The 27568-nt window shown below is 43.2% G+C and overlaps 1 protein-coding gene across 1 annotated transcript; it reads right to left on the bottom strand.

Annotated features, from left to right (window-relative positions):
- LOC121576998 (ubiquitin-conjugating enzyme E2 N) lies at window positions 1-26908 on the bottom strand. The gene is made up of 4 exons (XM_041890670.1): window positions 26795-26908; window positions 6581-6827; window positions 718-858; window positions 1-191 (listed from the first exon to the last, which is right to left on the bottom strand). The coding sequence occupies exons 1-4, from the start codon at window positions 26822-26824 to the stop codon at window positions 145-147; spliced, it is 465 nt and encodes a 154-aa protein (XP_041746604.1). The 5' UTR covers window positions 26825-26908; the 3' UTR covers window positions 1-144.
- Window positions 26909-27568: the final 660 nt, after the last annotated feature.

Here is a 27568-nt window from a genome sequence, read left to right on the forward strand (position 1 = left end):
TTTTTATTTTAATAACTTTTTTTCCTCCAAGACGGTGTCCTTTAAATGCAAATGAAGTAGGAAGAAGAAGTGGTCTTGGCAGAACATGAGGAATTTGTGTTCACACTGACTTCCCGCTTGGTTTCGCTCAGCTTGTCGCCTTTTCTAAACTTCTATGTTGTTCTGAGCGTAAAGCCTGGTCCAGGTCCGGGCTGCAACACAAAATAAGGAAGAGAGATGAGCTCAGAAAGCAAGTGTAGATCGAAAAACGAAATGCTGTGTTGACTGGTGAGTCAGCTATTTATTAGTCTTTCGGTAGAATCCTTGAGGCTTCAAGTTGTAACTCCGTCACATTTGTACTTGCTTTGCAGGGTAGGCCACAGAGTAAAAAAGCTACAATATACAAATTAAAATGTTTATATCAAATTAAGTCATGAGTTCATAAGGTGTAGCATCTAAAGTTACCAGCAAGATTATTCAGTGTTGGATTGGCTGAATGGTAGGCTGCATTGAGAGACTGAGCTACTGTGTAAAATTGTAACAGGGTTGTGTTCACTGGGCATCAAACACACAAGAAAATAAACAGGAACTCCCTGGACTTGTCTAAAAAAAATAGTTAACTTTCCCTTTCTGTTGCGTGCCATAACGAACATGACCCAGGCAAGTGGGTGTGGTGAGTGGGTAGGAATGCACTATGGAGGCGTTCACTGCTCAGAGCCGGGCTTCATCAAGACTCACCTGTCTCTATGGCTTGAGCTTCATTGGATTTCCACTGCTCCGCAACGTCATTCGCTAGAGGATCATCAGGGTTAGGAGCGCTTAGTAATGCCTGGATTGATAGCAGAACTGTGCGGATCTGTAAGGCTGGAGACCATTTATCTGTGAAAGGAGATTTTATAAGAAAACAAATGAGGAGGGGGAGAAAGTGAGGGATGAAGGGGGAGAAAAAAAGTGTATCTCAGGAGGAAGAGAAGCCTGAGCAATGTATCCATTTTGAGCGATAGGGGCAGTGGTGAGGCAGCTAGTGGCATGTCGCAGCAATGGGGATATGCGGCTCGAGTGGGAGGTCAAAAGTGTAATCTGAGAGGCCCTTGATCTTTTGGGTGAGATTAAAAAGGAAAATCCCTCATAGCGCTCGCAGGCCAAACATGATTCTAATGCAGTGGGTATATGGCAGGAAACAATGCCCAGGCCTGTCCCACTAATGAGCCTGAACTCACTGATGTGTATGACAGAGATACAGAGCAGCTGCAGCAGTGTAACAGACAGTTAAAGCCGTCTCATCTCCCCTGTATCTGTTAGGGCTGGGCGTTAAGGCCAAAATATCATATCACAATATTTTTCAAAATGTTGATGGTATGATGTTTTTGAATAATACAAGTTATACATTTGCTTTGTGAGTAGTGCATGACCCTAGGGTGGCAACATACATTCTAAGCGATTTCGAAATGTGGCTTTCTCCATTCTGCACTCATTTGAGATAATTTCCACACTGCCACATAGGGCTGCACGATATGGGAAAAAAAATCTAGGCCTTATTTTTTACCAAATACTGCAATGGTAATTTGACTTAGATCAATACACTTGGGTGAACTGTTGGAATTATGGAAATAAATTAGAATATTCTAATTTTATCTACCTCATTTTCGAACACTAAAAACATGCAAGCCAAAAGTGGAAACTATGGATACAACCTCCGTGCTCCTGCATTATCATAATTAATATGCACGCTACTAGAAATCCCTGCATTAGCATGTTTCTGTTAGCTGATACATCATAACAAAATACACCATATAACTGTCCTGCTAATGTGGCTGGACCTTTTAGGCTAAACTGCAGAGAAAAAACCCTAGATGCAGGGAGGGAGCGCACAGCGCAGCCTCGGGAGTGCACACAATGCTACCTATGACTTCATTGTCTGATCAACTTTTTTATTTCGCTGTGTAAATTGACTGGATATATTCACTGCAGTATTAAGCCTAAGATTGAGCTTATGAATAATGGGCTAATATGCATAAGCTTCTAAGTTAAAGGTGCTGCATAGTCAATCCGACATCTGCATGGGCCGTGCAGCATTTATGGTGATACGGCCTCTGCAGAAGACCGGGCATTCATACTTCTTGCGCTTCGCCGAGCAGCACTATTTTGAAGTAAGTTGTAAAGGAAGTCAGTTTTTGTTAAAACAGGACCTCCCGCCCTCACCTACCATCAACCAATCATGTCAATGCGGTGCTATATGGAGCCCTCCGCATTGTTACATTTTAGAGGTGCACAGCGATGCGGTACGGAGCTCAATTTGGCCTCTGCAATTGAGTCACACCATCCATACGGCGCCTCCGACCACATTTTCGGATCAAGCATAAATTGGCTCTTACATGCTGACTAGACCGGGCACATGTTGATTTTGTCCATCCACGCCAGACGCGATCAGGACACGCAGATTGAAATATGAAAACGAACTCTGAACAAACTACATTCATTTGGGGACAGGTCGAAAAGCATTAAACATTCATGGCAATTTAGCTAGCTAGCTTGCTGTTGCTAGCTAATTTGTCCTGGGATGTAAACATTGGGTTGTTATTTTACTTGACATGCACAAGGTCCTCTACTCCAACAATTAACCCACAGATAAAAGGGTAAACAGAGTTAGTTTCTAGTAATCTCTCCTTCAGTCGTCTTCTTCGTCTGACTTTATATGGCGGTTGGCAACCAACTTTAAGGTGCATTACCACCACCAACTGGACTGGAGTGTGGACCTCAGTTTATCTTTCAATCACCCACATGGGTATATGCTCCTAAAAACCAATGAGGCGACTTGCAGCGCGTCAAGTGTCACAAATATAACTATTTTAGCGCCTGGCTACACAGACGCTCGCAATGCTCGCGCGAGCGGTGTGGTGTGGTGTGGTCAGCATGTTAGGCTATAGGCTACATCTCGAGACGGTCTGTCTTCATTGTTCTGTTACATAATTACGCACCTGGCCTCTCAGCTGCCACGGCTTATTCCTTTTAAATCTTGGAGTCCCAGGAAAAGCCAGACTACAAAAGCTTGTTGGACACTTATTTAGACTTATTTTCTTTAGCCTATTAATAGCCTATTGAAGAAGAGATGCACACTTTCTCTTGCTTGCTGAATGTAAAATAGGCTACAGAATTAACGGGCGGGGAGTTGGAAGGAGAAGCCCATATTTTCCTATAGTAGGCCTATCTTAATATGCTACATCCTGACAAAATAGGCCTATACCATATGAGTGGCCTGCCAATGTACCTTTCTGGTCCTTCTAAACTGTCGAGAATAGACCCAAACTGATCCAAATGGTTGCATAACCAGGCCTAGGCTGTTGGCCTATGCCGTTATTTCGGCATGAAACAAAACAGGACATGTGAGCGGTTATTCAAATTAGCCTACATCGCTGCAGTTTAAAATAATTGTGTATTCACTTTAACAATAATAAATTCCTCATTGCACTGTGTTGTTGTAGCCCGGGGACCACAGAGTGCAGCCTGGAGGAACGCACTACAGATCTGCCATTTCATAATCTGTTAACTTATTTTTCTTGGACTTTGACAGGTAAATATTTAGCCTATAGCCCTAATATTTAGCTAATGAATGGTGTAATATCTAGCTTCTTACTTCGGCTACACATCACTAGCCTCTCTCTTCCAGCTGCTCCCGAGCGCAACAGGCTATAGGCTACGCAAGCCTCTCCGCAATAGGCATTTCTCTTCTCGTGAAATCCCAGGAAAAGCTATAGGCTACAAAAGCTATAGGACATTTATTTAGATCATTTTTTATACTAGACCTAATAGCCTATTCGGGGAATGAAGCAGGCTTGCTAATTGCTGAATGTAAAACAGGCCTACAGCATAGAAAATGCAGGTCGAGGAAATGTGAGGAGAAAAGGTGCATTGGTGTGATCACTTTTGGCAAGTTATGATAACATTATTGCACTGATGCATTGGAAATAGTTGCACAGGACATACAGAGATGAGCACAGTGAAAACGAAGACCCAAAGGAATTGACAACCATTAGAAAAATGGAAATCACTTGCAAACCACTTGAGCAACAAGGCAATGATATGCTGTAAAAGATGTGCAGGCTAAATGGCGTTTGTTGTTGAATTGCTACATTTAAATACAAGTTACTATATTATTTTTCATTAGGCCTACGTGTATACATTGAAGTATTATTTGCAGTTGTCACTATGACAATGAACACACCCTGAAAGCACTGAATGATCTGAACCAGACCAGACCTCATGAATGGTCTTGTGTTACCACCTTATTAATAGGCAGCGTGCAGAAGGATGCGTTGATCAGTGGATTGACAGGTGTCGGACTGGAGAACAATAAACTTTCCTCTAGTGTGGATGCTCACCAACATTTTATAGTTATCGTTATTGTTATTGGCTTGGTGGATGACCCGGGCCTTAACACAACACAACTAACGTTATCACAACAGAACTAGCCTACTAGTAAGTCTAGCTAACGTTAGCGAACTTGAATGAAATAAATATAAAATTACACTTACTTATTTACTTGACTTTTATACTCTATAAATGTACTCTTTCAAATGATTTACTCTGGCAAGTTTGCCACCGGCAGGCTTCAGTAGGGAAGTAAAGCGGAAGTCGAATCCCTCACTTCCTGTTGTTTGGCTGTTCCCATAGCAACGTTCGAAAGTTAGGTAGATAGTTAGTATATAATAGTGGGCACTTTGAATAGAGTGCTGTTTGACATGATAACGAATGAAAAAGCCAGGGAGGTGTTATTGTGACAGGGTAGGAACGCGTTGGTTAGTGTTTCCTAGGGGACCCTATAATCTTTGGCTACATTAAATGTTTTTTATTAGATACTTCATGTAGCTAACATTCATGCTTCGCCTATTCCTCTTTGATTTAGAAGATACTTTTGCACAAAAAAATATGCTGATTTAGGTATCAGGCTGTATTAGCTAGCTACGTTCGCTCTGACTAAGTACATTTATTAGTTAGCTAGCCAGCTAACTAGCTATTAGCATTTGCGGCTAAAACGATTTGTTAGCCACAACTTGCTAAGAAAAGACAAACTAGGTGTTTGCAGACAGTAAGATACACAAACTGTGTAATTATAGTTTATATTAAGAAGCAAAGCAGAAAATCTGCTTCATGGTCGTCAACATTTTTGTTGCATGTACTGCATTGACCATGCAGACTGAATACAAGTGGTCGAGCAACAACTGCCGCCCTTCTGCGCTGCTTGAGTGACAGGGGCGGGGCTTGGTCTGTGTGGAAAGTGGCATGGAGAGAGAGAGCCAAGTGTGCAACTGCAGCCTGCAATTCGGGGCATTCCTGCATGTGGGCATTCCTGAGTTTTTCGCCCCCGCCTCCCTGAGTCCTCCTTACTAGCTAGCAGGGTTGACACCAGTAGACAGTGTCCTTTGCTTCCACCTGCTAAACACCTGCCCTCACCGTCGTTAACAGACCTGCGGGAAAACAGTGCCCGACAGGCGGGGGCGAAGGACACTGTCTACCGGTTGCCCCCGCCTACCGCTAGCACAGCAGACTTGGGCGATACCGTGTGCTAGCTAACCAGCGACACAGTGTGCTAGCTAGTTTGCTAGCACACATGGCTAGTTAGCACATGGTGTAGCCCCCGCCTGCTGTGTACCGGACTAGCTGGCTAAGCTAGAACACAGTTTCCTTCGCTCCCACCTGTCGAACACCTGCCCTCGCCGTCTTTAACAGAACTATGGGAAAACACTGCCCGACAGGCGGGGACGAAGGACAATGTCTACCGGTGTACAGCTAGCTAGATACCGTTGTCGCAGGTGGGCCCTAGCTATCGGTTATCAGTCAGATGATGATATGATTATCTTCGATTGTACATAGATACTTTTGATGATAAAACAGGTCAAATATATTTTGATATTTCCAGAAAGGTAGATGTCCCTAAATGTCAGACCTAGAATCAGATAATCCCTTCCTAAACCTAACCTATTAGGGGGCTGAAAGGAATATCTGTCCCTGTATTAGCTGCACCTGCTACCACCTACTCAATTTTTTAATTGCTTTCAGGACATCATTTGCCATGTTATTGCTAACAACCTCAGACTAAATATTATTTGTGTTCAAGCAGCCATGTTGTATTGACAAAACCTGCCATGTTGGTGGCCTGATTAAACCTGACTGAACATTGCGCTCCAGGGCTCTACGTTGAACTTTTTTTAAAGGAGCATGTGAGCACCTAAGTTGAAAAATGTAGGAGCGCAAATAAATTTAGGAGCACAATGAAAAATGAGGTAACAAGCTGTTTTCTTTGTAGTAATGGTGCAAGCATGATGTGCATGAATCTGCGCTCAGTGTACTCTCAGTGGCTCTAAGGGGCTGCGGTACAGTGAAGTAATCATTGCAACAACTATCATTTTTTTCTAGGCGCACTGGTGCTCCTAAATAAAAATTCCAGGTCGCACAGCAAAATATTTAGGTGCATATGCAAGTAAAATGGTCGCACTGTTGGTTTACTTAACCTGAACTGAAACAACAGTGAAACATAGCAAAATCAGTTTGGATGCCAGGCTACCATGTTGGTGCAAAATGACGCAAGTCAAGTGCCCCTTACCTTTCAATATGTCTAGACATATTCTTCCCAGCTTGTCTACGTTGGGGTGGTATATTTTGGTCATAAAGCGTACTTTCGGAGCTGCCATGGGGTATTCCTCGGGAAGAAAGAGTTCAAGTTTAAACGTGCCGCCTTCGAAGGGCGAGTCTTGGGGCCCGGCGATGACCACATGGAAGTAGCGGGCGTTACCTTCGTCAGGCTCCGCCTTGATGCCTGGAACAGGCTCTGCCATCAAGCGCTGAGTCTCCTGACAAACGACAGAGATACAAACAGTGTTAGGCCTAGATGCAAATACAGACACACAAACACTGAGTATGTTGGTCTGTATTTATGAATCTATCAATCTAGTGGTGGTAACCATTGTTCAGCAGGCACATTTGTAAGTTTGTTCCCCTGCTTACTCATCCCTTACAATACTAAGAAAATCCACTAATTTCAGTGTTAGGACTGATCAATCTTTCAAAGACATTGCCTACAGCCCAAAACATCTAGCCTAACATTTCTCTAGCAAATGGATGGAGAAAACATGGCCCACGCCTCCTACTAGGCAGCTAGCAGTGAGTCACTACGCTTAGTGGGTCTATAGCAGAATATCAGGCAGCTGAGTCTACTCATTTTTGTTTTCCGTTGCAAACCTTTCCAAAATGTTTTCCTAATGAATACGACCCAGGTGACAACTAGGGCTAAGTTTCCCCATCAACCACTGCAGAAGAGTACATCTTGTAGGCTGACTAGCTCATCATGGAAGCCAAGTGCCCCCGGCTCAGGGCTGAGACCAGGGCATAACATTTACTTTTTTGTCCACCAGCCACTGTTGCAGGTAGATTTAAAAATCGACCAGCCACTCAGATTTTTTACCTGCCAAAATATTTATTTTGTCACAAAGATTACACCAACAAAACATAAAAAAACATGAGTATGCTTTGTAATGTTTCTAAAACAATATGTATTACTAGTAAGAAGTAACTAATGTGGTGTATTGAATAATACTTTTTTTTGTGACCTGAGTCTTTTAACCAAAATGTCACAGATAAGATAAATGTTCACCTGCCCATTTAAACCGTGGAGAGTACCGTGGTAGAGCGCCTGGAGTCATGTTTGTATCTGTGAGATTGAGTTTTACTAGTAGAAGCTTAGTCTTCTCTTCCCTAGCATAGAAAAACAACCTAGTTTGTGAACATAACAATGTAAATTGCCAAGAAACAAAGTCTCACTTCAGTATACTTTAGTTTCAAGTAAATTAGACCAACTTTTATAACTGTGCGCAGCGCTTCTAAAAATGAATATTTCACTCAGCTCTTCACATGCGCACAGCCTGGCAGTGTTATTGCGCGAGGTGGGATAGGCTATATAGGATTCGTAGTTCTTTGACTTTGTGCGATTAATTTACCAGCTATGAAACAAAACGGCGGAAATACTTTGAAAACTGCTACTGCAGCATTTATTTTACTGTAAAGGTGATCATACTTGACTATTTTTATTCAAAAATGCGAGTGAAATGCTCGCACTGTGGAGCCCTGACCACCCGCCAACGTGGCTGGTGAAGTATAAATGTTACACGCCAATGCCAAAATCTACCAGTATTTGGCAGGTGGCGGGTGTTAATTTTAGGCCCTGGAGAAACACACACCCTTCTCAACGTGACGGAACATAAGCCAGCTGATACGGCCTTATGGTAATGCAAGAGGCTGGGTGACACCTGTAACAGGAATACTGCACGTGCAGCAACAGGAATACTGCACGTGCAGCAACAACAATGGACTTTTACGGGCCTATTCCTCTTCACTTGCCCATAGTAGCCTAAAATACCAATACAGTGCATTCGGAAAATATTCAGACCCCTTGACTTTTTCCACATTTTGTTACGTTACAGCCTTATTCTAAAATTCATTAAATACCCCCCTCCCCTCAATCTACACACAATACCCCAATATGACAAAGCGAAAACAGGTTTTTAGAAATGTTTGCAAAAAATGTTCTTATTTTTAATTGTTTTACAAATTGTTTACATAAGTATTCAGACCATTTGCTATGAGACTCGAAATTGAGCTCAGGTGCATCCTGTTTCCATTGATCATCCTTGAGATGTTTCTACAACTTGATTGGAGTCCACCTGTGGTGAATTCAATTGATTGGACATGATTTGGAAAGGCACACACCTGTCTATATAAGGTCCCACAGTTGACAGTGCATGTCAGAGCAAAAACCAAGCCATGATGTCGAAGGAATTGTCCGTAGAGCTCCGAGACAGGATTGTGTCGAGGCACAGATCTGGGGAAGGGTACCAAAACATTTATGCAGCATTGAAGGTCCCCAAGAACACAGTGGTCTCCATCATTCTTAAATGGAAGAAGTTTGAAACTACCAAGACTCTTCCTAGAGCTGGCCGCCCGGCCAAACTGAGCAATCGAGGGAGAAGGGCCTTGGTCAGGGAGGTGACCAAGAACCCGATGGTCACTCTGACAGAGCTCTAGAGTTCCTCTGTGGAGATGGGAAAACCTTCCAGAAGGACAACCATCTCTGCAGCACTCCACCAATCAGGCGGACGGAAGCCACTACTCAGTAAAAGGCACATGACAGCCCGCTTGGAGTTTGCCAAAAGGCACCTAAAGGACTCTCAGACCATGAGAAACAAGATTCTCTGGTCTGATGAAACCAAGATAGAACTCTTTGGCCTGAATGCCAAGCGTCACGTCTGGAGTAAACCTGGCACCATCCCTACGGTGAAGCATGGTGGTGACAAGATCATGCTGTGGGGATGTTTTTCAGCGGCAGGGACTGGGAGACTACTCAGGATCGAGGGAAAGATGAACGAAGCAAAGTACAGAGAGATCCTTGATGGGAACCTGCTCCAGAGCGCTCAGGACCTGTCTGGGGCGAAGGTTCACCTTCCAACAGGACAACGACCCTAAGCACACAGCCAAGACAATGCAGGAGTGGCTTCGGGACAAGTCTCTGAATGTCCTTGAGTGGACCAGCCAGAACCCGGACTTGAACCCAATTGAACATCTCTGGAGAGACTTGAAAATAGCTGTGCAGCGACGCTCCCCATCCAACCTGACAGAGCTTGTGAGGATCGGCAGAGTATAATGGGATAAACTCCCCAAGTACAGGTGTGCCAAGCTTGTAGCGTCATACCCAAGAAGATTCGAGGCTGTAATCGCTGCCAAAGGTGCTTCAGCAAAGTACTGAGTAAAATACTTATGTAAATGTAATCAGTAAAAAAATATATATATAAATAAATTAGCCGAAATTTCTAAAAAACAGTTTTTGCTTCGTCATTATGGGGTATTGTGTTTAGATTGAGGGAAAAAACTATTTAATCCATTTTAGAATAAGGCTGTAGCGTAAACATTTTAGGAAAAAGTCAAGGTCTGAATACTTTCCGAATGCACTGTATATAACAAATTCACATTTCATGCATCTAAATGGCATTTCCATCTAAAACGACCCATGAGCACCAACATGTCTAGTTCATAGGAGTATTACAAATTGTGTTTCAAATGAAAAGCTATAGCGACTATATTTTGGGGAAATGAAGGCATGGATTCTTTTTCAAACATTTTCTATCTTAAAAAATTACGCATGACTAAAGGGTTTGAGTTCTGGATGAACAAATGGAAAAGGGGACTTAGAAAACATTTACCAGAAAAAGTCTTAAAAAGGTATCAGAAATGCATCAAAACCCAACAATGTTGAGAAAGACGCCTGCCAATTAATATCAACACATATTTCGTTTGAGAAATTGTTTACCTTCTAAGTTTAAGAAACACTTCTTTGTGCCTTGTAATTCTTACCAAAAACCCACATATCTTTAAGATATTTTCAAATTTCTCTCCCTCATGAAGAGGGAGGATAATGAAAGTTCACAGAAGTAACAAGTAATGGTAGCCCTACCAATTAGTTATTGATTTTACCGATATCAATTATTTATACATTATTAAGTGATTAAAACTTGTAATACCGTTACGAAATTGGTAGTCTCGCGTTGCCATACCTCCAAAATTACGTTGTCATGCCTCCCGTGAAGGTCTGCAGAATGTTGTATTGCAAAAACAATTGAATTGCAGAATTTTGATTGGATGCTACATTTCAAGAACCCTTCCCCACTTGCCCGTAGAAGGGGTGCTGTGCGTTATGTGCGTCACTGTTTCACTGTTTTCCGTCCGGGTAGTTGTTGCCTATGCTAGTGTGGCCAACAGTCATATATCCTATATGCCATGGGTTATATGTGTAGGCCTACCTATGTTAGCAAACGTTGTATACAAAAACACAGTTAAACATCACACACAATGTATAAACCTATTACAATTGGAGCAGGCCAACCCTGCTGGAGGTCTTCTGAATATGCAGGGTTCTGTTTCAACCAGCAATAACACACCTGATTCAATTTATCAAATCTAATGAGTTGATAATCAAGTGTGCTATTGCTGGGCTGGAATAGACGTCTGCTCACCCAGTAGATCAGGGATCAGTGGAGCAAGGTTGGCCACCGCTGGTATGGAGTTTTTTTGTTCACCTGAAATTATGTTTAGTAATAATAGCCTACTTGCTACTACTCAAGTATCTATTGTTGTTTAGACTAAGATGTCTAATCTTTACATACGCGTTAGCTTATTTGTACATTTTGAAGTGATGAAGTGTTGATTAATCTATGTGTTTAAACTGTTTTAATTGTTAAACTACTATTCCAAATGATGTATCAATGTTGATTAATCACATATCACAATCCTGCAATAAAGACGGGAAGGGGTTCTGTCTCTAATGTGTCTGTGTTGTTTCTCGAAAATGAACATTTCTTTTTTGTCTAGTTGTAAGATCTCCAATCTGTTTTATTTGATTTTCACGCTCTCTCAGTATATCAGCTATATAAAATTCATTTAGCAGCTTATCATATGGCATGCATCGCCAATGAAGCCATAGACATACAGTATGATGGCATTACAGGCCTTATGGGCATCGGTCATCTGAAGCAGAGAATAGCTACTCCCACATTGTTTACATGTTGACCTACAGCGCCTTCAGAAAGTATTCACACCCCTTTACTTTTTCCACATTTTGTGTTACAGCCTCAATTTTAAATTGATTAAATTGACATTTTGTGACACTGATCTACACACAATACCCCATAATGTCAAAGTGGAAATTTGTTTGTAGAACATTTTTGAAATTAACAAAAACATTTACATTTAAAATTTTTGTCATTTAGCAGACGCTCTTATCCAGAGCGACTTACAGTTAGTGAATACATATTTTATATATATAAAAAAAAAAATTATACTGGCCCCCCATGGGAAACGAACCCACAACCCTGGCGTTGCAAACGCCATGCTCTATCAACTGAGCTACATATCCCTGCCGGCCATTCCCTCCCCTACCCTGGACGACGCTGGGCCAATTGTGCGCCGCCCATGAGTCTCCCGGTCGCGGCCGGCTGCGACAGAGCCTGGATTTAGCAAGGCTAAATAAGTTCAGGAGTAAAAATGTGCTTAACAAATCGTATAATAAGTTGTATAAACTCATTGTGTGTTCAATAATAGTGGTTAACATGATTTTTGAATTACTACCCCATCGCTGTACCCCACACATACAATTATCTGCAAGGTCCCTCAATCGACCAGGGAGGTTTTTCAATGCCTCGCAAAGGGTACCGATTGGTAGATGTGTAAAAATTAAAAAAGCAGACGCTAAATATCCCTTTGAGCATGGTGAAGTTATTAATTAGGCTTCGGATGGTGTATCAATACACCAAGTCACTACAAAGATACAGGCTTCCTTCCTAACTCAGTTGCCGGAAAGGAAGGAAACCTGTCAGGGATTTCACCATGAGGCCAATGGTGATTTTAAAACAGTTACAGAGTTTAATAGTTGAGATATGAGAAAACTGAGGATGGATCAACAACATTGTAGTTACTCCACAATACCAACCTAAATGACAGAGTGAAAAGAAGGAAGCCTGTACAGAATACAAATATACCAAAACATGCATCCTGTTTGCAACAAGGCACTTAAGTAATACTGCAAAGAATGTGGCAAAGAAATTAACGTTTTGTCCTGAATACAAAGCATTATGTTTGGGGCAAATCCAACAACATATCACTGAGTACCACTTAATATTTTCAAGCATGGAGGTGGCTGCATCATGTTATGGGTATGCTAGTCATCGGCAAGGACTAAGGAGTTTTGTTTGGAAAAAAAGAAACAAAGCTATACGCACAGGCAAAATCCTAGAGGAAAACCTGGTTCAGACTGCTTTCCAACAGACACTGGGATACGAATTCACCTTTGAGCAGGACAATCACCTAAAACACAAGGCCAAATCTACACTGGAGTTGCTTACCAAGACGACATTGAATGTTCCTGAGTGGTCTAGTTACAGTTTTGACTTAAAATCGGCTCGAAAATCTATGGCAAGACTTAAATGGCTGTCTAGCCATGATCAACAATCAACTTGACAGAGCTTGAATACATTTACATTTACATTTTAGTCATTTAGCAGACGCTCTTATCCAGAGCGACTTACAGTTAGTGAATACATTATTTTTTTAAATTATTTTTTTATACTGGCCCCCCGTGGGAATCGAACCCACAACCCTGGCGTTGCAAACGCCATGCTCTATCAACTGAGCTACATCCCTGCCGGCCATTCCCTCCCCTACCCTGGACGACGCTGGGCCAATTGTGCGCCGCCCATGAGACTCCCGGTCGCGGCCGGCTGCGACAGAGCCTGGATTCGAACCAGGATCTCTAGTGGCACAGTTAGCACTGCGATGCAGTGCCTTAGACCACTGCGCCACTCAGGAGGCTATAATATTTATAAAAAAATAAAAATGGGCAAATATCGTACAATCCAGGTGTGCAAAGCTCTTAAGCCTTATTCACACTGCAGGCCTTAACACTCATATCAGTTTTGTCATTTGCTGACATGGCTACGCTAGTTGTCATAGTGACGACGGGTGTGTGCGCAGTGGTGTAGGCTGATTGTTGGTAGTGCTCATGCTTACTATCACTCAGAAGTTATGTAGCAAGTTAAGGTGGCAACAGTGCCTGCCATGGACGTTTCCCAGTTGCTTTGAATGTTCAAAATCATAGTGTAAGAACACTTTCAAAGCCTCAAATGATAAGATTATCCAACTTTTTGGCTAGCCACAGCAGTCAACTAGCTAGCAGTTTAGCTTTCTAGCACATTCAATAATTTGTTTGTAAACAATTATCAAGTTAGTTAGCTACCACATGTTCTTGTCAAACTGTCAACAGAGTAGCTAGCAAGCAACAAGACTCAGGGGTGTGAATACTTATGTAAATTACATATTTCTGTAGTACCTGGCGCTGACGAGGATGGCGGCCTCGCGACTAGCTCTTAGGAAACTTTGTGGTATTTTGTTTTTGTATGTATTATTTTTGACATTATTAGCTCAGAAAGTGTTTTGTATCATTACATACAGCCGGGAAAAACGATTGGATATCAGAGCGGCGGTAACTCACCAGCATTACGACCAGAAATACGACTTTCCCGAAGCAGATCCTTTGTTTGCTCTCCCCAGGGCAATTGAACTGATTCCAGCGGCTGACCCAAAACATCGGCGGCGGAGGAGAGGCACTCGGAGCGGCCTGCTGGTTCACCTTAGGAGGCGCGCACACCACCCACCGCTTCCAAGTATACTACTCGCTAATGTTCAGTCTCTGGTTAACAAGCTCAACGAGCTCCGGGCAAGGATTTCTTTCCAGAGAGACATCAAGGCCTGTAACATACTTTGTTTCACAGAAACATGGCTCTCTGGGGATATTCTGTCGAAATCAGTCCAGCCAGATGGGTTCTCAGTTCATCGCGCAGACAGGAATAAATATCTCTCCGGGAAGCAGAAGCGCGGAGGTGTGTGTTTCATGATTAACAACTCATGGTGTAATTGTAGTAACATACAGGAACTCAAGTCCTTCTGTTCACTCGACCTAGAATACCTCACAATCAAATGCTGACCGTATTATCTCCCAAGATACTTATCTTCGGTTATAGTCACAGCCGTGTATATTCCCCCTCAAGCCGATACCACGACGGCCCTCAAAGAACTTCACTGGACTTTATGCAAACTGGAAACCACATATCCTGAGGCTGCATTTATTGCAGCCGGGGATTTTAACAAAGCAAATTTGAGGACTAGGCTGCCGAAGTTCTATCAACATATCGACTGTTGTACTCGCGCTGCTAAAATCCTCGACCATTGCTATTCGAACTTCCGGGATGGTTATAAGGCTCTCCCCCGCCCTCCTTTCGGCAAATCTGACCACGACTCCATTTTGCTCCTCCCTTCCTATAGGCAGAAACTCAAACAGGAAGTACCCGTGCTAAGGACTATTCAACGCTGGTTTGACCAATCGGAATCCACACTTCAAGATTGTTTTGATCACGCGGACTGGGATATGTTCCGGGTAGCTTGCGAATATAATTTAGACGAATACACTGAAACGGTGACTGAGTTTATCAGGAAGTGTATAGGTGATGTTGTGCCAACTGTGACTATTAAAACCTACCATAACCAGAAACCATGGATAGATGGCAGCATTTGCGCAAAACTGAAAGTGCGACCACCGCATTTAACCATGGCAAGGTGACTGGGAATATGGCAGAATACAAACAGTGTAGCTACTCACTCCGCAAGGCAATTAAACTGGCAAAACATCAGTATAGAGACAAAGTGGAGTCGCAATTCAACGGCTCAGACACGAGACGTATGTGGCAGGGTCTACAGACAATCACAGACTACAAAAGAAAAACCAGCCACGTCGCCGACACAACGTCTCGCTCCCAGACAAGCTAAACACCTTCTTCGCCCGCTTTGAGGATAACACAGTGCCACCGACGAGGCCCACTACCAAGGACTGTAGCCTCTCCTTCTCTGTGGTCGACGTGAGTAAGACATTTAAGCATGTTAACCCCCGCAAGGCTGCCGGCCCAGACGGCATCCCTAGCCGCGTCCTCAGAGCATGCGCAGACCAGCTGGCTGGTGTGTTTACGGACATATTCAATCTCTCCCTTTCCCAGTCTGCTGTTCCCACATGCTTCAAGATGGCCACCATTGTTCCTGTACCCAAGAAAGCAAAGGTAACTGAACTAAATGACTATCGCCCCGTAGCACCTCTGTCATCATGAAGTGCTTTGAGAGACTAGTCAAGGATCATATCACCTCTACCTTACCTGTCACCCTAGACCCACTTCAATTTGCTTACCGTCCCAATAGATCAACAGACGATATAATCGCCATCACACTGCACACTGCCCTATCCCATCTGGACAAGAGGAATACCTATGTAACAATGCTGTTCATTGACTATAGCTCAGCATTCAACACCATAGTATCCACCAAGCTCATCATTACGCTCGAGGCCCTGGGTCTGAACCCCGCCCTGTGCAACTGGGTCCTGGACTTCCTGATGGGCCGCCCCCAGGTGGTGAAGGTAGGAAACAACATCTCCACTTCGAGATGATCGTGGACTTCAGGAAATAGCAGAGGGTGCACCCACCTATCCACATCGACGGGACCGCAGTGGAGAAGGTGGAAAGCTTCAAGTTCCTTGGCGTACACATCACTGACAAACTGAAATGGTCCACCCACGCAGACAGTGTGGTGAAGAAGGCTCAACAGAGCCTCTTCAAACTCAGGAGGCTGAAGAAATTTGGCTTGGCACCTAAAACCCTCACAAACTTTTACAGATGCACAATTGAGAGCATCCTGTCGGGCTGTATCACCGCCTGGTACGGCAACTGTACCGCCCGCAACCGCAGGGCTCTCCAGAGGGTGGTGCGGTCTGCTCGAACGCATTACCGGGGGCAAACTACCCGCCCTCCAAGACACCTACAGCACCCAATGTCACAGGAAGGCCAAAAAGGACATCAACCACCTGAGCCACTGCCTGTTCACCCCGCTATCATCCAGAAGGCGAGGTCAGTACAGGTGCATCAAAGCTGGGACCGAGAGAATGAAAAACAGCTTCTATCTCAAGGCCATCAGACTGTTAAATAGCCATCATAGCACATTAGAACCTGCTGCTGCCTATTGAAATCACTGGCCACTTTAAGAAATGGAACACTAGTCACATTAATAATGTTACATATCTTGCACTACTCATCTCATATGTATATTCTGTATTCTATAATATTCTACTGTATCTTAGTCCATGCCACTCAGTCATTGCTTGTCCATATATGTATATATTCTTAAATCCTATTCCTTACTAGATTTGTGTGTATTGGGTATATGTTGTGAAATTGTTAGATATTACTGCACTGTCGGAGCTAGAAGCACAAGCATTTCGCTACACCCGCAATAACATCTGCTAAACACGTGTATGTGACAAATACAATTTGATTAGATTTTCAATACATTTGCTAAAATTACATTGTAGAATAATAGTGAAGACATCAAAACTATGAAATAACACACATGGAATCAAATAGTAACCAAAAAAGTGTTATATTTTGATTTATTTTATATTTGCGATTCTTCAAAGTAGCCACACTTTGCCTTGATGACAGCTTTGCACACTCTTGGCATTCTCTCAACCAGCTTCATGAGGTAGTCACCTGGAATGCATTTCAATTAACAGGTGTGCCTTGTTAAAAGTTAATTTGTGGAATGTATTTCCTTCTTAATGCGTTTGAGCCTATCAGTTGTGTTGTGACAAGGTATGAAAATGTATGCACTCACTAACTGTAAGTCGCTCTGGATAAGAGCATCCGCTAAATGACTAAAATGTAAATGTAAAATATAGGGGTGGTATACAGAAGATGGTCTTTCACCAAATAGGGCTAAGTCCATATTATGGCAAGAACAGCTCAAATAAGCAAAGAGAAACAACAGTCCATCATTACTTTAAGACATGGGTCAGTCAATACGGAAAATTAAGAACTTTGAACGTTTCTTCAAGTGCAGTCGCAAAAACCATCAAGCGCTATGATGAAACTGGCTCTCATGAGGACCACCACAGGAAAGGAAGACCCAGAGTTACAGGATACGTTCATTAGAGTTACCAGCCTCAGAAATTGCAGCCCAAATAAATGCTTCAGAGTTCAAGTAACAGACACATCAACTGTTCGTGAATCAGGTTGAATTGCTGCAAAGAAACCAGCGACTTCCAAATTGGTTCATTCAATTTAGGATAGCCAGTGGGACAACCACTTCTTTTTTTTTTTCAATGGGGGGTGGGGGTGTAGAAGGATTACTGTTATACTATTCCAGGTATTCCTTAAAGAGGTAGGGTTTCAAGTGTCTCCGGAAGGTGGTCAGTGACTCCGCTGTCCTGGCGTCATGGGGGAGCTTGTTCCACCATTGGGGTGCCAGAGCAGCGAATAGCTTTGACTGGGCTGAGCGGGAACTGTGCTTCCGTAGAGGTAGGGGGGCTAGCAGGCCAGAGGTGGATGAACGTAGTGCCCTCGTTTGGGTGTAGGGTCTGATCAGAGCCTGAATGTAAGGAGGTGCCGTTCCCCTCACAGCTCCGTAGGCAAGCACCATGGTTTTGTAGTAGATGCGAGCTTGAACTGGAAGCCAAGGCACACTTAACCAGCATGGCTACCACAGCATTCTGCAGCGATACGCCATCCCATCTGGTTTGCGCTTAGTGGGACTGTTTTTCAACAGGACAATGACCCAACACATCTCCAGGCTGTGTAAGGGCTATTTGACCAATAATGAGAGTGATATCGTGCTGCATCAGATGACCTGGCCTTCACAATCACCCGACCTCAACCCAATTGAGATGGTTTGGGATGAGTTGGACCGCAGAGTGAAGGAAAATCAGTCAACAAGTGCTCAGCATATGTGGGAACTCCTTCAAGACTGTTGGAAAAGCATTCCAGGTAAAGCTGGTTGAGAGAATGCCAAGTGTGTGCAAAGCTGTTAAGGCAAAGGTTGGCTACTTAAAATAATCTAAAATATATTTTAATTTGTTAAACACTCTTTTGGTTACTACATGATTCCATGTGTTATTTCATAGTTTTGATGTCTTCACTAATGTAGAAAATAGTACAAATAAAGAAAAACCCTTGAATGAGTAGGTGTGTCCACACTTTTGACTGGTACTGTATGTGGACACCCCTTGACATTAGTGGATTCTGCTATTTCAGCCACACCAGTTGCTGGCAGGTGTATAAAATCGAGCACACAGCCATGCAATCGGCATAGACAAACATTGGCAGTATGGCCTTATTGAAGAGTACAGTGACTTTCAACGTGGCACAGTCATAAGATGCCACCTTTCCAACAAGTCAGTTCGTAAAATTTCTGCCCTGCTAGGGCTGCCCCGGTCAACTGTAAGTGCTGTTATTGTGAAGTGGAAACGTCTAGGAACAACAACAACGGATCAGCCGCGAAGTGGTAGACCACACAAGCTCACAGAATGGGACTGCCGAGTGCTGAAGCGCGTAAAAATCGTCTGTCCTCTGTTGCAACACTCACTACAGAGATCCAAACTGCCTCTGGAAGCAACGTCAGCACAATAACTGTTCGTCGGGAGCTACATGAAATGGGTTTACATGGCCGAGCAGCCGCACACAAGCCTAAGATCACCATGCGCAATGCCAAGCGTCGGCTAGAGTGGCGTAAAGCTCGCCGCCATTGGACTCCGGAGCAATGGAAACGCGTTCTCTGGAGTGATGAATGTCCGATGGACAAATCTGGGTTTGGCGGATGCCAGGAGAACACTACCTGCCCCAATGCATAGTGCCAACTGTAAAGTTTGGTGGAGGAGGGATAATGGTCTGTGGCTGTTTTCATGGTTCGGGCTAGGCCCCTTAGTTCCAGTGAAGGGAAATCTTAACGCTACAGCATGCAATGAACTTCAAGACGATTCTGTGCTTCCAACTTTGTGGCAACCGTTTGGGGAAGGCCCTTTCCTGTTTCAGCATGACAATGCCGCCATGCACAAAGAGAGGTCCATACAGAAATGGTTTGTCGAGATCGGTGTGGAAGAACTTGACTGGCCTGCACAGAGCCCTGAGCTCAACCCCATTGAACACCTTTGGGATGAATTGAAACACTGACTGCGAGCCAGGCCTAATCGCCCAACATCAGTGCCCGAATTCACTAATGCTCTTGTGGCTGAATGGAAGCAAGTCCCCGCAGCAATGTTCCAACATCTAGTGGAAAGCCTTCCCAGAAGAGTGGAAGCTGTTATAACAACTCCATATTAATGCCCATGATTTTGGAATGAGATGTTCGACAAGCAGGTGTCCACATACTTTTGATAATGTAGTGTATGTTTCACAAGTTTGTATTGCACAGTACAGTGAGTAGAGCACAGAGTACAGTACAATACAGTACAGTATATTGTATATCTACTCTGCTGTACTCTACTGTGATGTCCAAACTTGTGAAACATGAGGAGTATGACATTCATATCCATAATGATGCCTTTCTGTGTAGTACAGATCAGGGACCCATGATGTAATTCCTTTAGTTTTTGTAAAAGTTTTTTACTCAAGGTGCCATGTCATAGCTGATACCCCATTCTTTCTGCAGACATCTTTGAATCTTAATTTGGAAGAGATATTCAAGAGGTTTTGGAAAACCTTATCGCATAAATACCTGTGGGAGATTTTAATGTAATTCCGTTACCAAAGTATGCATCGGCACAGTTCTTTCACTAAATTAGTTTTTGTAAATTTTTCTGTGGACATTCTTTAAAGTAGTTATTGTGCATGGAGTTGTATGGTTTGTTAAACTTTGAAATCAAATGGTTTTTGTTTGGCATACATATTAATGTGAAAAAAGTTAGTCAAAGCATAATTCCATTACTGTGGTATTGCCCTAAAGCTACAGATAGCTTTGAGAGAGAGACAACTAATAGAGGAACAAAAAGAGTGGACTATCATTAACCACTGTTCATGCTGCTGTTTTTTTTATTTTTCCTGAATGCACCTCTGAGCGAGATTCCTGAAATGTTTCAGATAACCCACAGACAAAAACCCACAGTCCAAACACAGACAAGAGAGAGGCTCCCGGGACCAGTCACACGCTCACAGGGGCTCAGGGGGCCAAGCCCACTAAGAATAGTTCCCAGAACTTCCCAGCCCTCCCACCTTTTCCAACAACCTCCAACCATCATATATGTTCCCTCTCTTACTCAAATCAAAATTTTCAAAAAAATAATATTTGTCACATGCGCTGAATACAACAGGTGTAGACCTTACAGTGAAATGCTTACTTACAAGCCCTTAACCAACAATGCAGTTTTTAGAAAGAATACAATAGTTTTTTTTTAAAACAATCAAATAAAAAAATAACATAAAATACGAAATAAAAGTAACAAATAATTAAAGACCAGCAGTAAAAATAACAATAGCGAGGCTATATACAGGGGGTACCGGTACCGAGTCAATGTGCGGGGCACAGGTTAGTCAAGGTAATTGGGGTAATATGTACATATTGGTAGAGTTATTAAAGTGACTATGCATAGATAATAAAAGAGGGGTGGGGGGCAATGCAAATAGTCTGGGTAGCCATTTGATTAGATGTTCAGGAGTCTTATGGCTTGGGGGTAGAAGCTGTTTAGAAGCCTCTTGGACCTAGAATTGGCACTGCGGTACCGCTTGCCGTGCGGTAGCAGAGAGAACTAGGGTGGCTGGAGTCTTTGACAATTTTTTGGGCCTTCCTATGACACCGCCTGGTATAGAGGTCCTGGATGGCAGGAAGCTTGGCCCGTACACACTACCCTCTGTAGTGCCTTGCGGTCGGAGGCCGAGCAGTTGCCATACCTGGCAGTGATGCAACCAGTCAGGGTGCTCTCGATGGTGCAGCTGTAAAACCTTTTGAGGATCTGAGGACCCATGCCAAATCTTTTCAGTCTCCTTAGGGGGAATAGGTTTTGTCGTGCCCTCTTCACGACTGTCTTGGTGTGCTTGGACCATGTTAGTTTGTTGGTGATGTGGACACCAAGGAACTTGAAGCTCTCAACCTGCTCCACTACAGCCCCGTCGATGAGAATGGGGGCGTGCTCGGTCCTCTTCTTTTTCCTGTAGTCCACAATCATCTCCTTTGTCTTGATCACGTTGAGGGAGAGGTTGTTATCCTGGCACCACACGGCCAGGTCTCTGACCTCCTCCCTATAGGCTGTCTCGTCGTTGTGTCATCGGCAAACTTAATGATGGTGTTGGAGTCGTGCCTGGCCATTCAGTCATGAGTGAACAGGGAGTACAGGAGGGGGGGGGACTGAGCACGCACCCCTGAGGGGCCCCCGTGTTGAGGATCAGTGTGGCGGATGTGTTGTTACCTACCCTTACCACCTGGGGGCGGCCCGTCAGGAAGTCCAGGATCCAGTTGCAGAGGGAGGTGTTTAGTCCCAGGGTCCTTAGCTTAGTGATGAGCTTTGAGGGCACTATGGTGTTGAACGCTAAGCTGTAGTCAATGAACAGCATTCTCACATAGGTATTGCTTTTGTCCAGGTGTGAAAGGGCAGTGTGGAGTGCAATAGAGATTGCATCATCTGTCGATCTGTTGAGGCGGTATGCAAATTGGAGTGGGTCTAGGGTTTCTGGGATAATGGTGTTGATGTGAGCCATGACCAGCCTTTCAAAGCACTTCATGGCTACAGACCTGAGTGCTACGGGTCGGTAGTCATTTAGGCAGGTTACCTTAGAGTTCTTGGGCACAGGGACTATGGTGGTCTGCTTGAAACATGTTGGTATTACAGACCCAGACAGGGAGAGGTTGAAAATGTCAGTGAAGACACTAGCCAGTTGGTCAGCGCATGCTCAGAGTACACATCCTGGTAATCCGTCTGGCCCTGCGGCCTTTGTTAATGTTGACCTGTTTAAAGGTCCTACTCACATCGGCTACGGAGAGCGTGATCACACAGTCATCCGGAACAGCTGATGCTCTCATGCATGTTTCAGTGTTACTTGCCTCGAAGCGAGCATAGAAGTAATTTAGCTCTTCTGGTAGGCTTGTGTCACTGGGCAGCTCGTGGCTGTGTTTCCCTTTGTAGTCTGTAATAGTTTGCCACATCCGACAAGCGTCGGAGCAGGTGTAGTACGATTCGATCTTAGTCCTGTATTGACGCTTTGCCTGTTTGATGGTTTGTCCGGGGGCATAGCGGGATTTCTTATAAGCTTCTGGGTTAAAATCCCACTCTTTGAAAGCGGCAGCTCTACCCTTTAGCTCAGTGCGGATGTTGCTTGTAATCCATGGCTTCTGGTTGGGGTATGTACGTACAGTCACTGTGGGGACGATATCGTCGATGCACTTATTGATGAAGCCAGTGACTGATGTGGTGTACTCCTCAATGCCATCGGAAGAATCCCGAAACATATTCCAGTCTGTGCTAGCAAAACAGTTCTGTTTCATCTGACAACTTTTTTGCTGACCGAGTCACTGGTGCTTCCTGCTTTAGTTTTTGCTTGTAAGCAGGAATCATGAGGATAGAATTATGGTCAGATTTTCCAAATGGAGGGCAAGGGAGAGCTTTGTACGCGTCTGTGTGTGGAGTAAAGGTGGTCTAGAGTTTCTTTGCACATTAAACATGCTGGTCGAAATGAGGTAAAACGGATTAAAGTTTCCCTGCATTAAAGTCCCCGGCCACTAGGAGCGCCACCTCTGGATGAGCATTTTCCTGTTTGCTTATGGCCGTATACAGTTCATTGAGTGCGGTCTTAGTGCCAGCATCGGTTTGTGGTGGTAAATAGACAGCTACGAAAAATATAGATGAAAACTCTCTTGGTAGATAGTGTAGTCTACAGCTTATCATGAGATACTCTACCTCAGGCGAGCAAAACCTCGAGACTTCCTTACATATCGTGCACCAGCTGTTGTTTACAAATATACATAGACCTCCACCCCTTGTCTTACCAGAGGCTGCCGTTCTATCCTGCCGATACAGTGTATAACCCACCAGCTCTATGTTATTCATGTCATCGTTCAGCCACGACTCGTGAAACATAAGATATTACAGTTTTTAATGTCCCATTGGTAGGATATTCGTGCCTTTAGTTCGTCCATTTTATTATCAAGCAATTGTATGTTGGTCAATTGTATCTTAGCTCTTTTCGGTCATAAGAGACGGTAGCAGCAACATTATGTACAAAATAAGTCCATAAAACGGCAGCCATCCCCTCTCGCCACCTGTGTGACTGTCCCCCTCTCTGTTAGCATAATAGCATTGATTCAATGACGACTCCCAATGACAAATGAACTTGGGAATGGGAAGCACAGCCCAGCATTCCCTGTGTGGGGCACAATGTTGGAGGGGCTCGAGTTTAGAATTTTGAAATGAATTGTAGGATAGAGGCCGACTAGTAGTAACTTTCCTTTGAAGCCTGCAAATTTGCTGACTGTAACAAAGTGAATGTTTTATAGATTAATAAACTAGCTACAAGGCATTCTGGAATCCACAATGTAGCCTAGCCTGTTTCAGCACAGAGAGCCATCAACTTGACAGGGGGATAATGAAAACAAGGCGCTGTTGTCCCCTGGCTGAGCAGATGCTGGGCATAGACAGTGTCATGACTTCATTGATCTGTGAATGAGTGAAGAAGACAGTCAACCCACACAAACAACTGCCTAGACTGGAAGGATAGACCGGAGAACAATTAGGCTAGGGAGTGAGAGAACAAAACAATAATTATAAACACACAAAGTGATAGCACAATAGCTCAAGCTCACTGTATATAGCTAATAGTATGATGTTCACCTCTGCGCCAATCTTACAACTCTCTCCTGACCTGATCTTTATGCTACACTAGCTTCAGGAGTGACAACAGCTGTATGACAGTTTCTCCAAGTGCACTGGGAACGTGCTGGATGTAAGGACCCTCTAGTATACTGGTGCATCTAGGCCTAATCACTTCCTCTTGTGTATGTCAAATTAAATGTTCTATTTATGTCCCACTTCTCGTGTCAGCATAGCTAGCTAAACAAAAATATTTGCTGCGTCTCGGCCTATAGCCCTGACAGCTGTGGTGTGACATGACTAGCTAGCTATCTTTCTAATCAGATCTTCACTAATTATATACTGTCTGTCTATATACACACCACATATTTATATTCTGGATTCTGACACATGCGCACTATAATATATCTACTCTGGATTGTTCATTGGACCAGTTCTGTCATTTCTTGATTTGTTGTTCTGATTATTTGTGTATTGGTATTGTATTTGCAAGACATTCTACTGCACTGTTGGAGCTAGCTAGTTGGTAAAGCCATTTGAATTCAATCACTTCTTAGGGTGTCCACCCACTCTGGCCAGAGTGAGTGAAAACGCGTTTTGGTGATGAAATTTCACATCCTCATATTATAAATACATTTTACGTAAACAATTATTCTTATTCATGTTCTGAATCGTTCAGTGCGGTCTTCAACATTTAATAACCAGTATATTAAAAAAATCAAATTTCGTAACCTAATACATCCGAAATAAGCACTGAGCTCTGTTACATTTACATTTTAGTCATTTAGCAGACGCTCTTATCCAGAGCGACTTACAGTTAGTGAATACATATTTTTTTTTATACTGGCCCCCTGTGGGAATCGAACCCACAACCCTGGCGTTGCAAACGCCATGCTCTATCAACTGAGCTACATCCCTGCCGGCCATTCCCTCCCCTACCCTGGACGACGCTGGGCCAATTGTGCGCCGCCCATGAGTCTCCCGGTCGCGGCCGGCTGCGACAGAGCCTGGATTCGAACCAGGATCTCTAGTGACACAGTTAGCACTGCGATGCAGTGCCTTAGACCACTGCGCCACTCAGGAGACAGAGCGGTGCAGCTTTCTCACAGTAACTTGAGGATTTTACATATTGTGGTGGTTGTTTTCAAAGTTGTTTCCACGTGTCACAAAAAGCAAAATTAGGATGACACAAGCTGAATTAAATGTAAAATCATTCATATGAAAAGCTTATACTAAAATATGAAAATACAATGTCATGTCTCAATCGAAATCTATATTGTTTAAAGTCCTGTAGATTCAAGAAGAAAGATGAGTTCAACGGGAAAGTGAACCTGTCAGGTAGCCTTCATTCTGGCACAGCATCCAGCCTAGTTGATGCTCTGCTGTGCAATTTTACTTATTTTTGACCAGTTTTTTTCTCTGGCCTCCATTGAGTTAGTCACCCTAATTTTGGCCATCCCACAATGGTAAAAACCAATAACTTTTTAACAGATTATGATAGAGACATGAGGCTTGGACCATTGGTTTTCTTAGAGGATTCTCTACACAATTCAAAGGATGCGTTTTTGATTGGACACCCTACACATTTTGACAGCACCCCTTTTGATTTGAACGAAACCTTCCATACATATTTGCCCATTGTAGAAATGCTCAGAAAGGGACTTTTCGGACCTGAATGCCAAAACATTCAAGAAGAGATAACGGTGCTCGAAGTTGCTGTCAAAAAGTGACTCAATTCAAATGAATTTACCCTACCATAGCAAAGAATTGCACCTGCTATAACACCTGCAAATCTGTCTGTGTAGGAGACCAATAAACTTTTATTTGAAGTGATGACTGGTAAGGGGAATCTAACCATACATTTCAATTAAGATCATAAAACTGAGATCCCACTTATGCCCTGGCCCCTGCCTATATTATAACTTAGCTAGCAACACAGGCCTAACGGGAAATATCTGTCACAATGGTAATGTTCTGATTGCTTACTCAATTGCCTGCTAAATTGACCCTTTAATATTTAAACTCTTAAGTATCTTTATACTCATTAGCAATTTAGCCCAAAATAAAGACTGCAGCCGTTGATATTGTGGCACAGTTACGGGAGTAGGCTGTCTGATTGTGTATTCATTGCAACAAACATGTACGACTAGATAGCTATAGTGTTAGCTAGCTATTTGGAATGGGTGGCTGGCTGGCTAACGTTTTAGCTAACTAACTAGCAAGCTAACGTTATATTGATTGCTAACGCGCTCAGACTCTGGTCAGTATGCTACATTCACTGTGTATAGTGTATTAACGAATAAACAACCACACAAAAGCCACATTTCTTCTCCATCTTTTACAAGTGTGGGTGTATTTTTAACACACCTTTATTCGGTTTATTATTAGGAGCAGGGACGAAACGGATGTAACTTTGCAGCTGCCGCAAATGCTAGCTAACTAAATTGCTAACAGTGTCAGTGCGGAACATTTCAGGATTTGCTAGCTAGGACATCATGAATCGGTCATAGACAACAACAATATTCTGTGTAATTCGTAAAGCACTGAACAGTTAGTTACCTTAATGATCCTACGGGGCAGTCCTGCCATCTTGTCTTTAATGAGGGGTTTAGCTGTGACTCTTCTCTTTCGTTTGCATTGACAGCGAACGGCGCACACACACCTCTTCCGGTGTTCTGCTCTTTCTGCGTCATGAGACCATCCTGAAAGGATAATGTAAATAGATGTAGCTAGTTTGGAAAATGTATTTTTATTACGGTTAATGGGTATGATAAGTGACAGTGATTGATTGGACAAATCCCCATCTTAAAGTAAGTGATGTTTGTGTAAACATCTGTGATTAATTTCGTTTAATGTTAGTCTTACTGTTGATCAGTTGGTAGAGCATGGCGCTTGCAACGCCAGGGTTGTGGGTTCGATTCCCACGGGGGTATGACAAAATGTATGCACTCATTAACTGTAAGTCACTCTGGATAAGAGCGTCTGCTAAATGACTAAAAATACAAAATGTTGCTGTGAAATAGACATATGGTATGGTTTGGATCAGGCACACTTGTCCCTTTTTGATCAATTTCAAAGTGTTAATAATTTATTGGTAAGGGGGCAATTGAAAGGGCTATATGCTTTTATTTTTATTTACAAAATGTCTGTGCCTACATGGGTTTCACAATTATTTTTCTACATCTATTTCTGAGATGCCTATGATATGACCAATGCATTGCTCTATAATTTACAACCAGTATCATTGTTGCTTTTAAGGATTATAAACGGAACACAGTGAACTAGCTGTTCTGTTCCCCCATGAGACTAAACAAACCTGTCTATTTCCTCCCC

The sequence above is a fragment of the Coregonus clupeaformis genome, chromosome 11, assembly GCF_020615455.1.
Source record: "Coregonus clupeaformis isolate EN_2021a chromosome 11, ASM2061545v1, whole genome shotgun sequence".
Taxonomy (NCBI): domain Eukaryota; kingdom Metazoa; phylum Chordata; class Actinopteri; order Salmoniformes; family Salmonidae; genus Coregonus; species Coregonus clupeaformis.

Excerpts from the sequence above, each read along its gene's own strand:
- LOC121576998 (XM_041890670.1), bottom strand. The coding sequence starts at position 26,824 with ATGGCAGGACTGCCCCGTAGGATCATTAAG. Across the intron at positions 6,828-26,794 it reads TGCCCCGTAGGATCATTAAG|GAGACTCAGCGCTTGATGGC; the intron begins GTAACTAACTGT and ends GTCGTTTGTCAG. Across the intron at positions 192-717 it reads AGCTCAAGCCATAGAGACAG|CCCGGACCTGGACCAGGCTT; the intron begins GTGAGTCTTGAT and ends TTTGTGTTGCAG.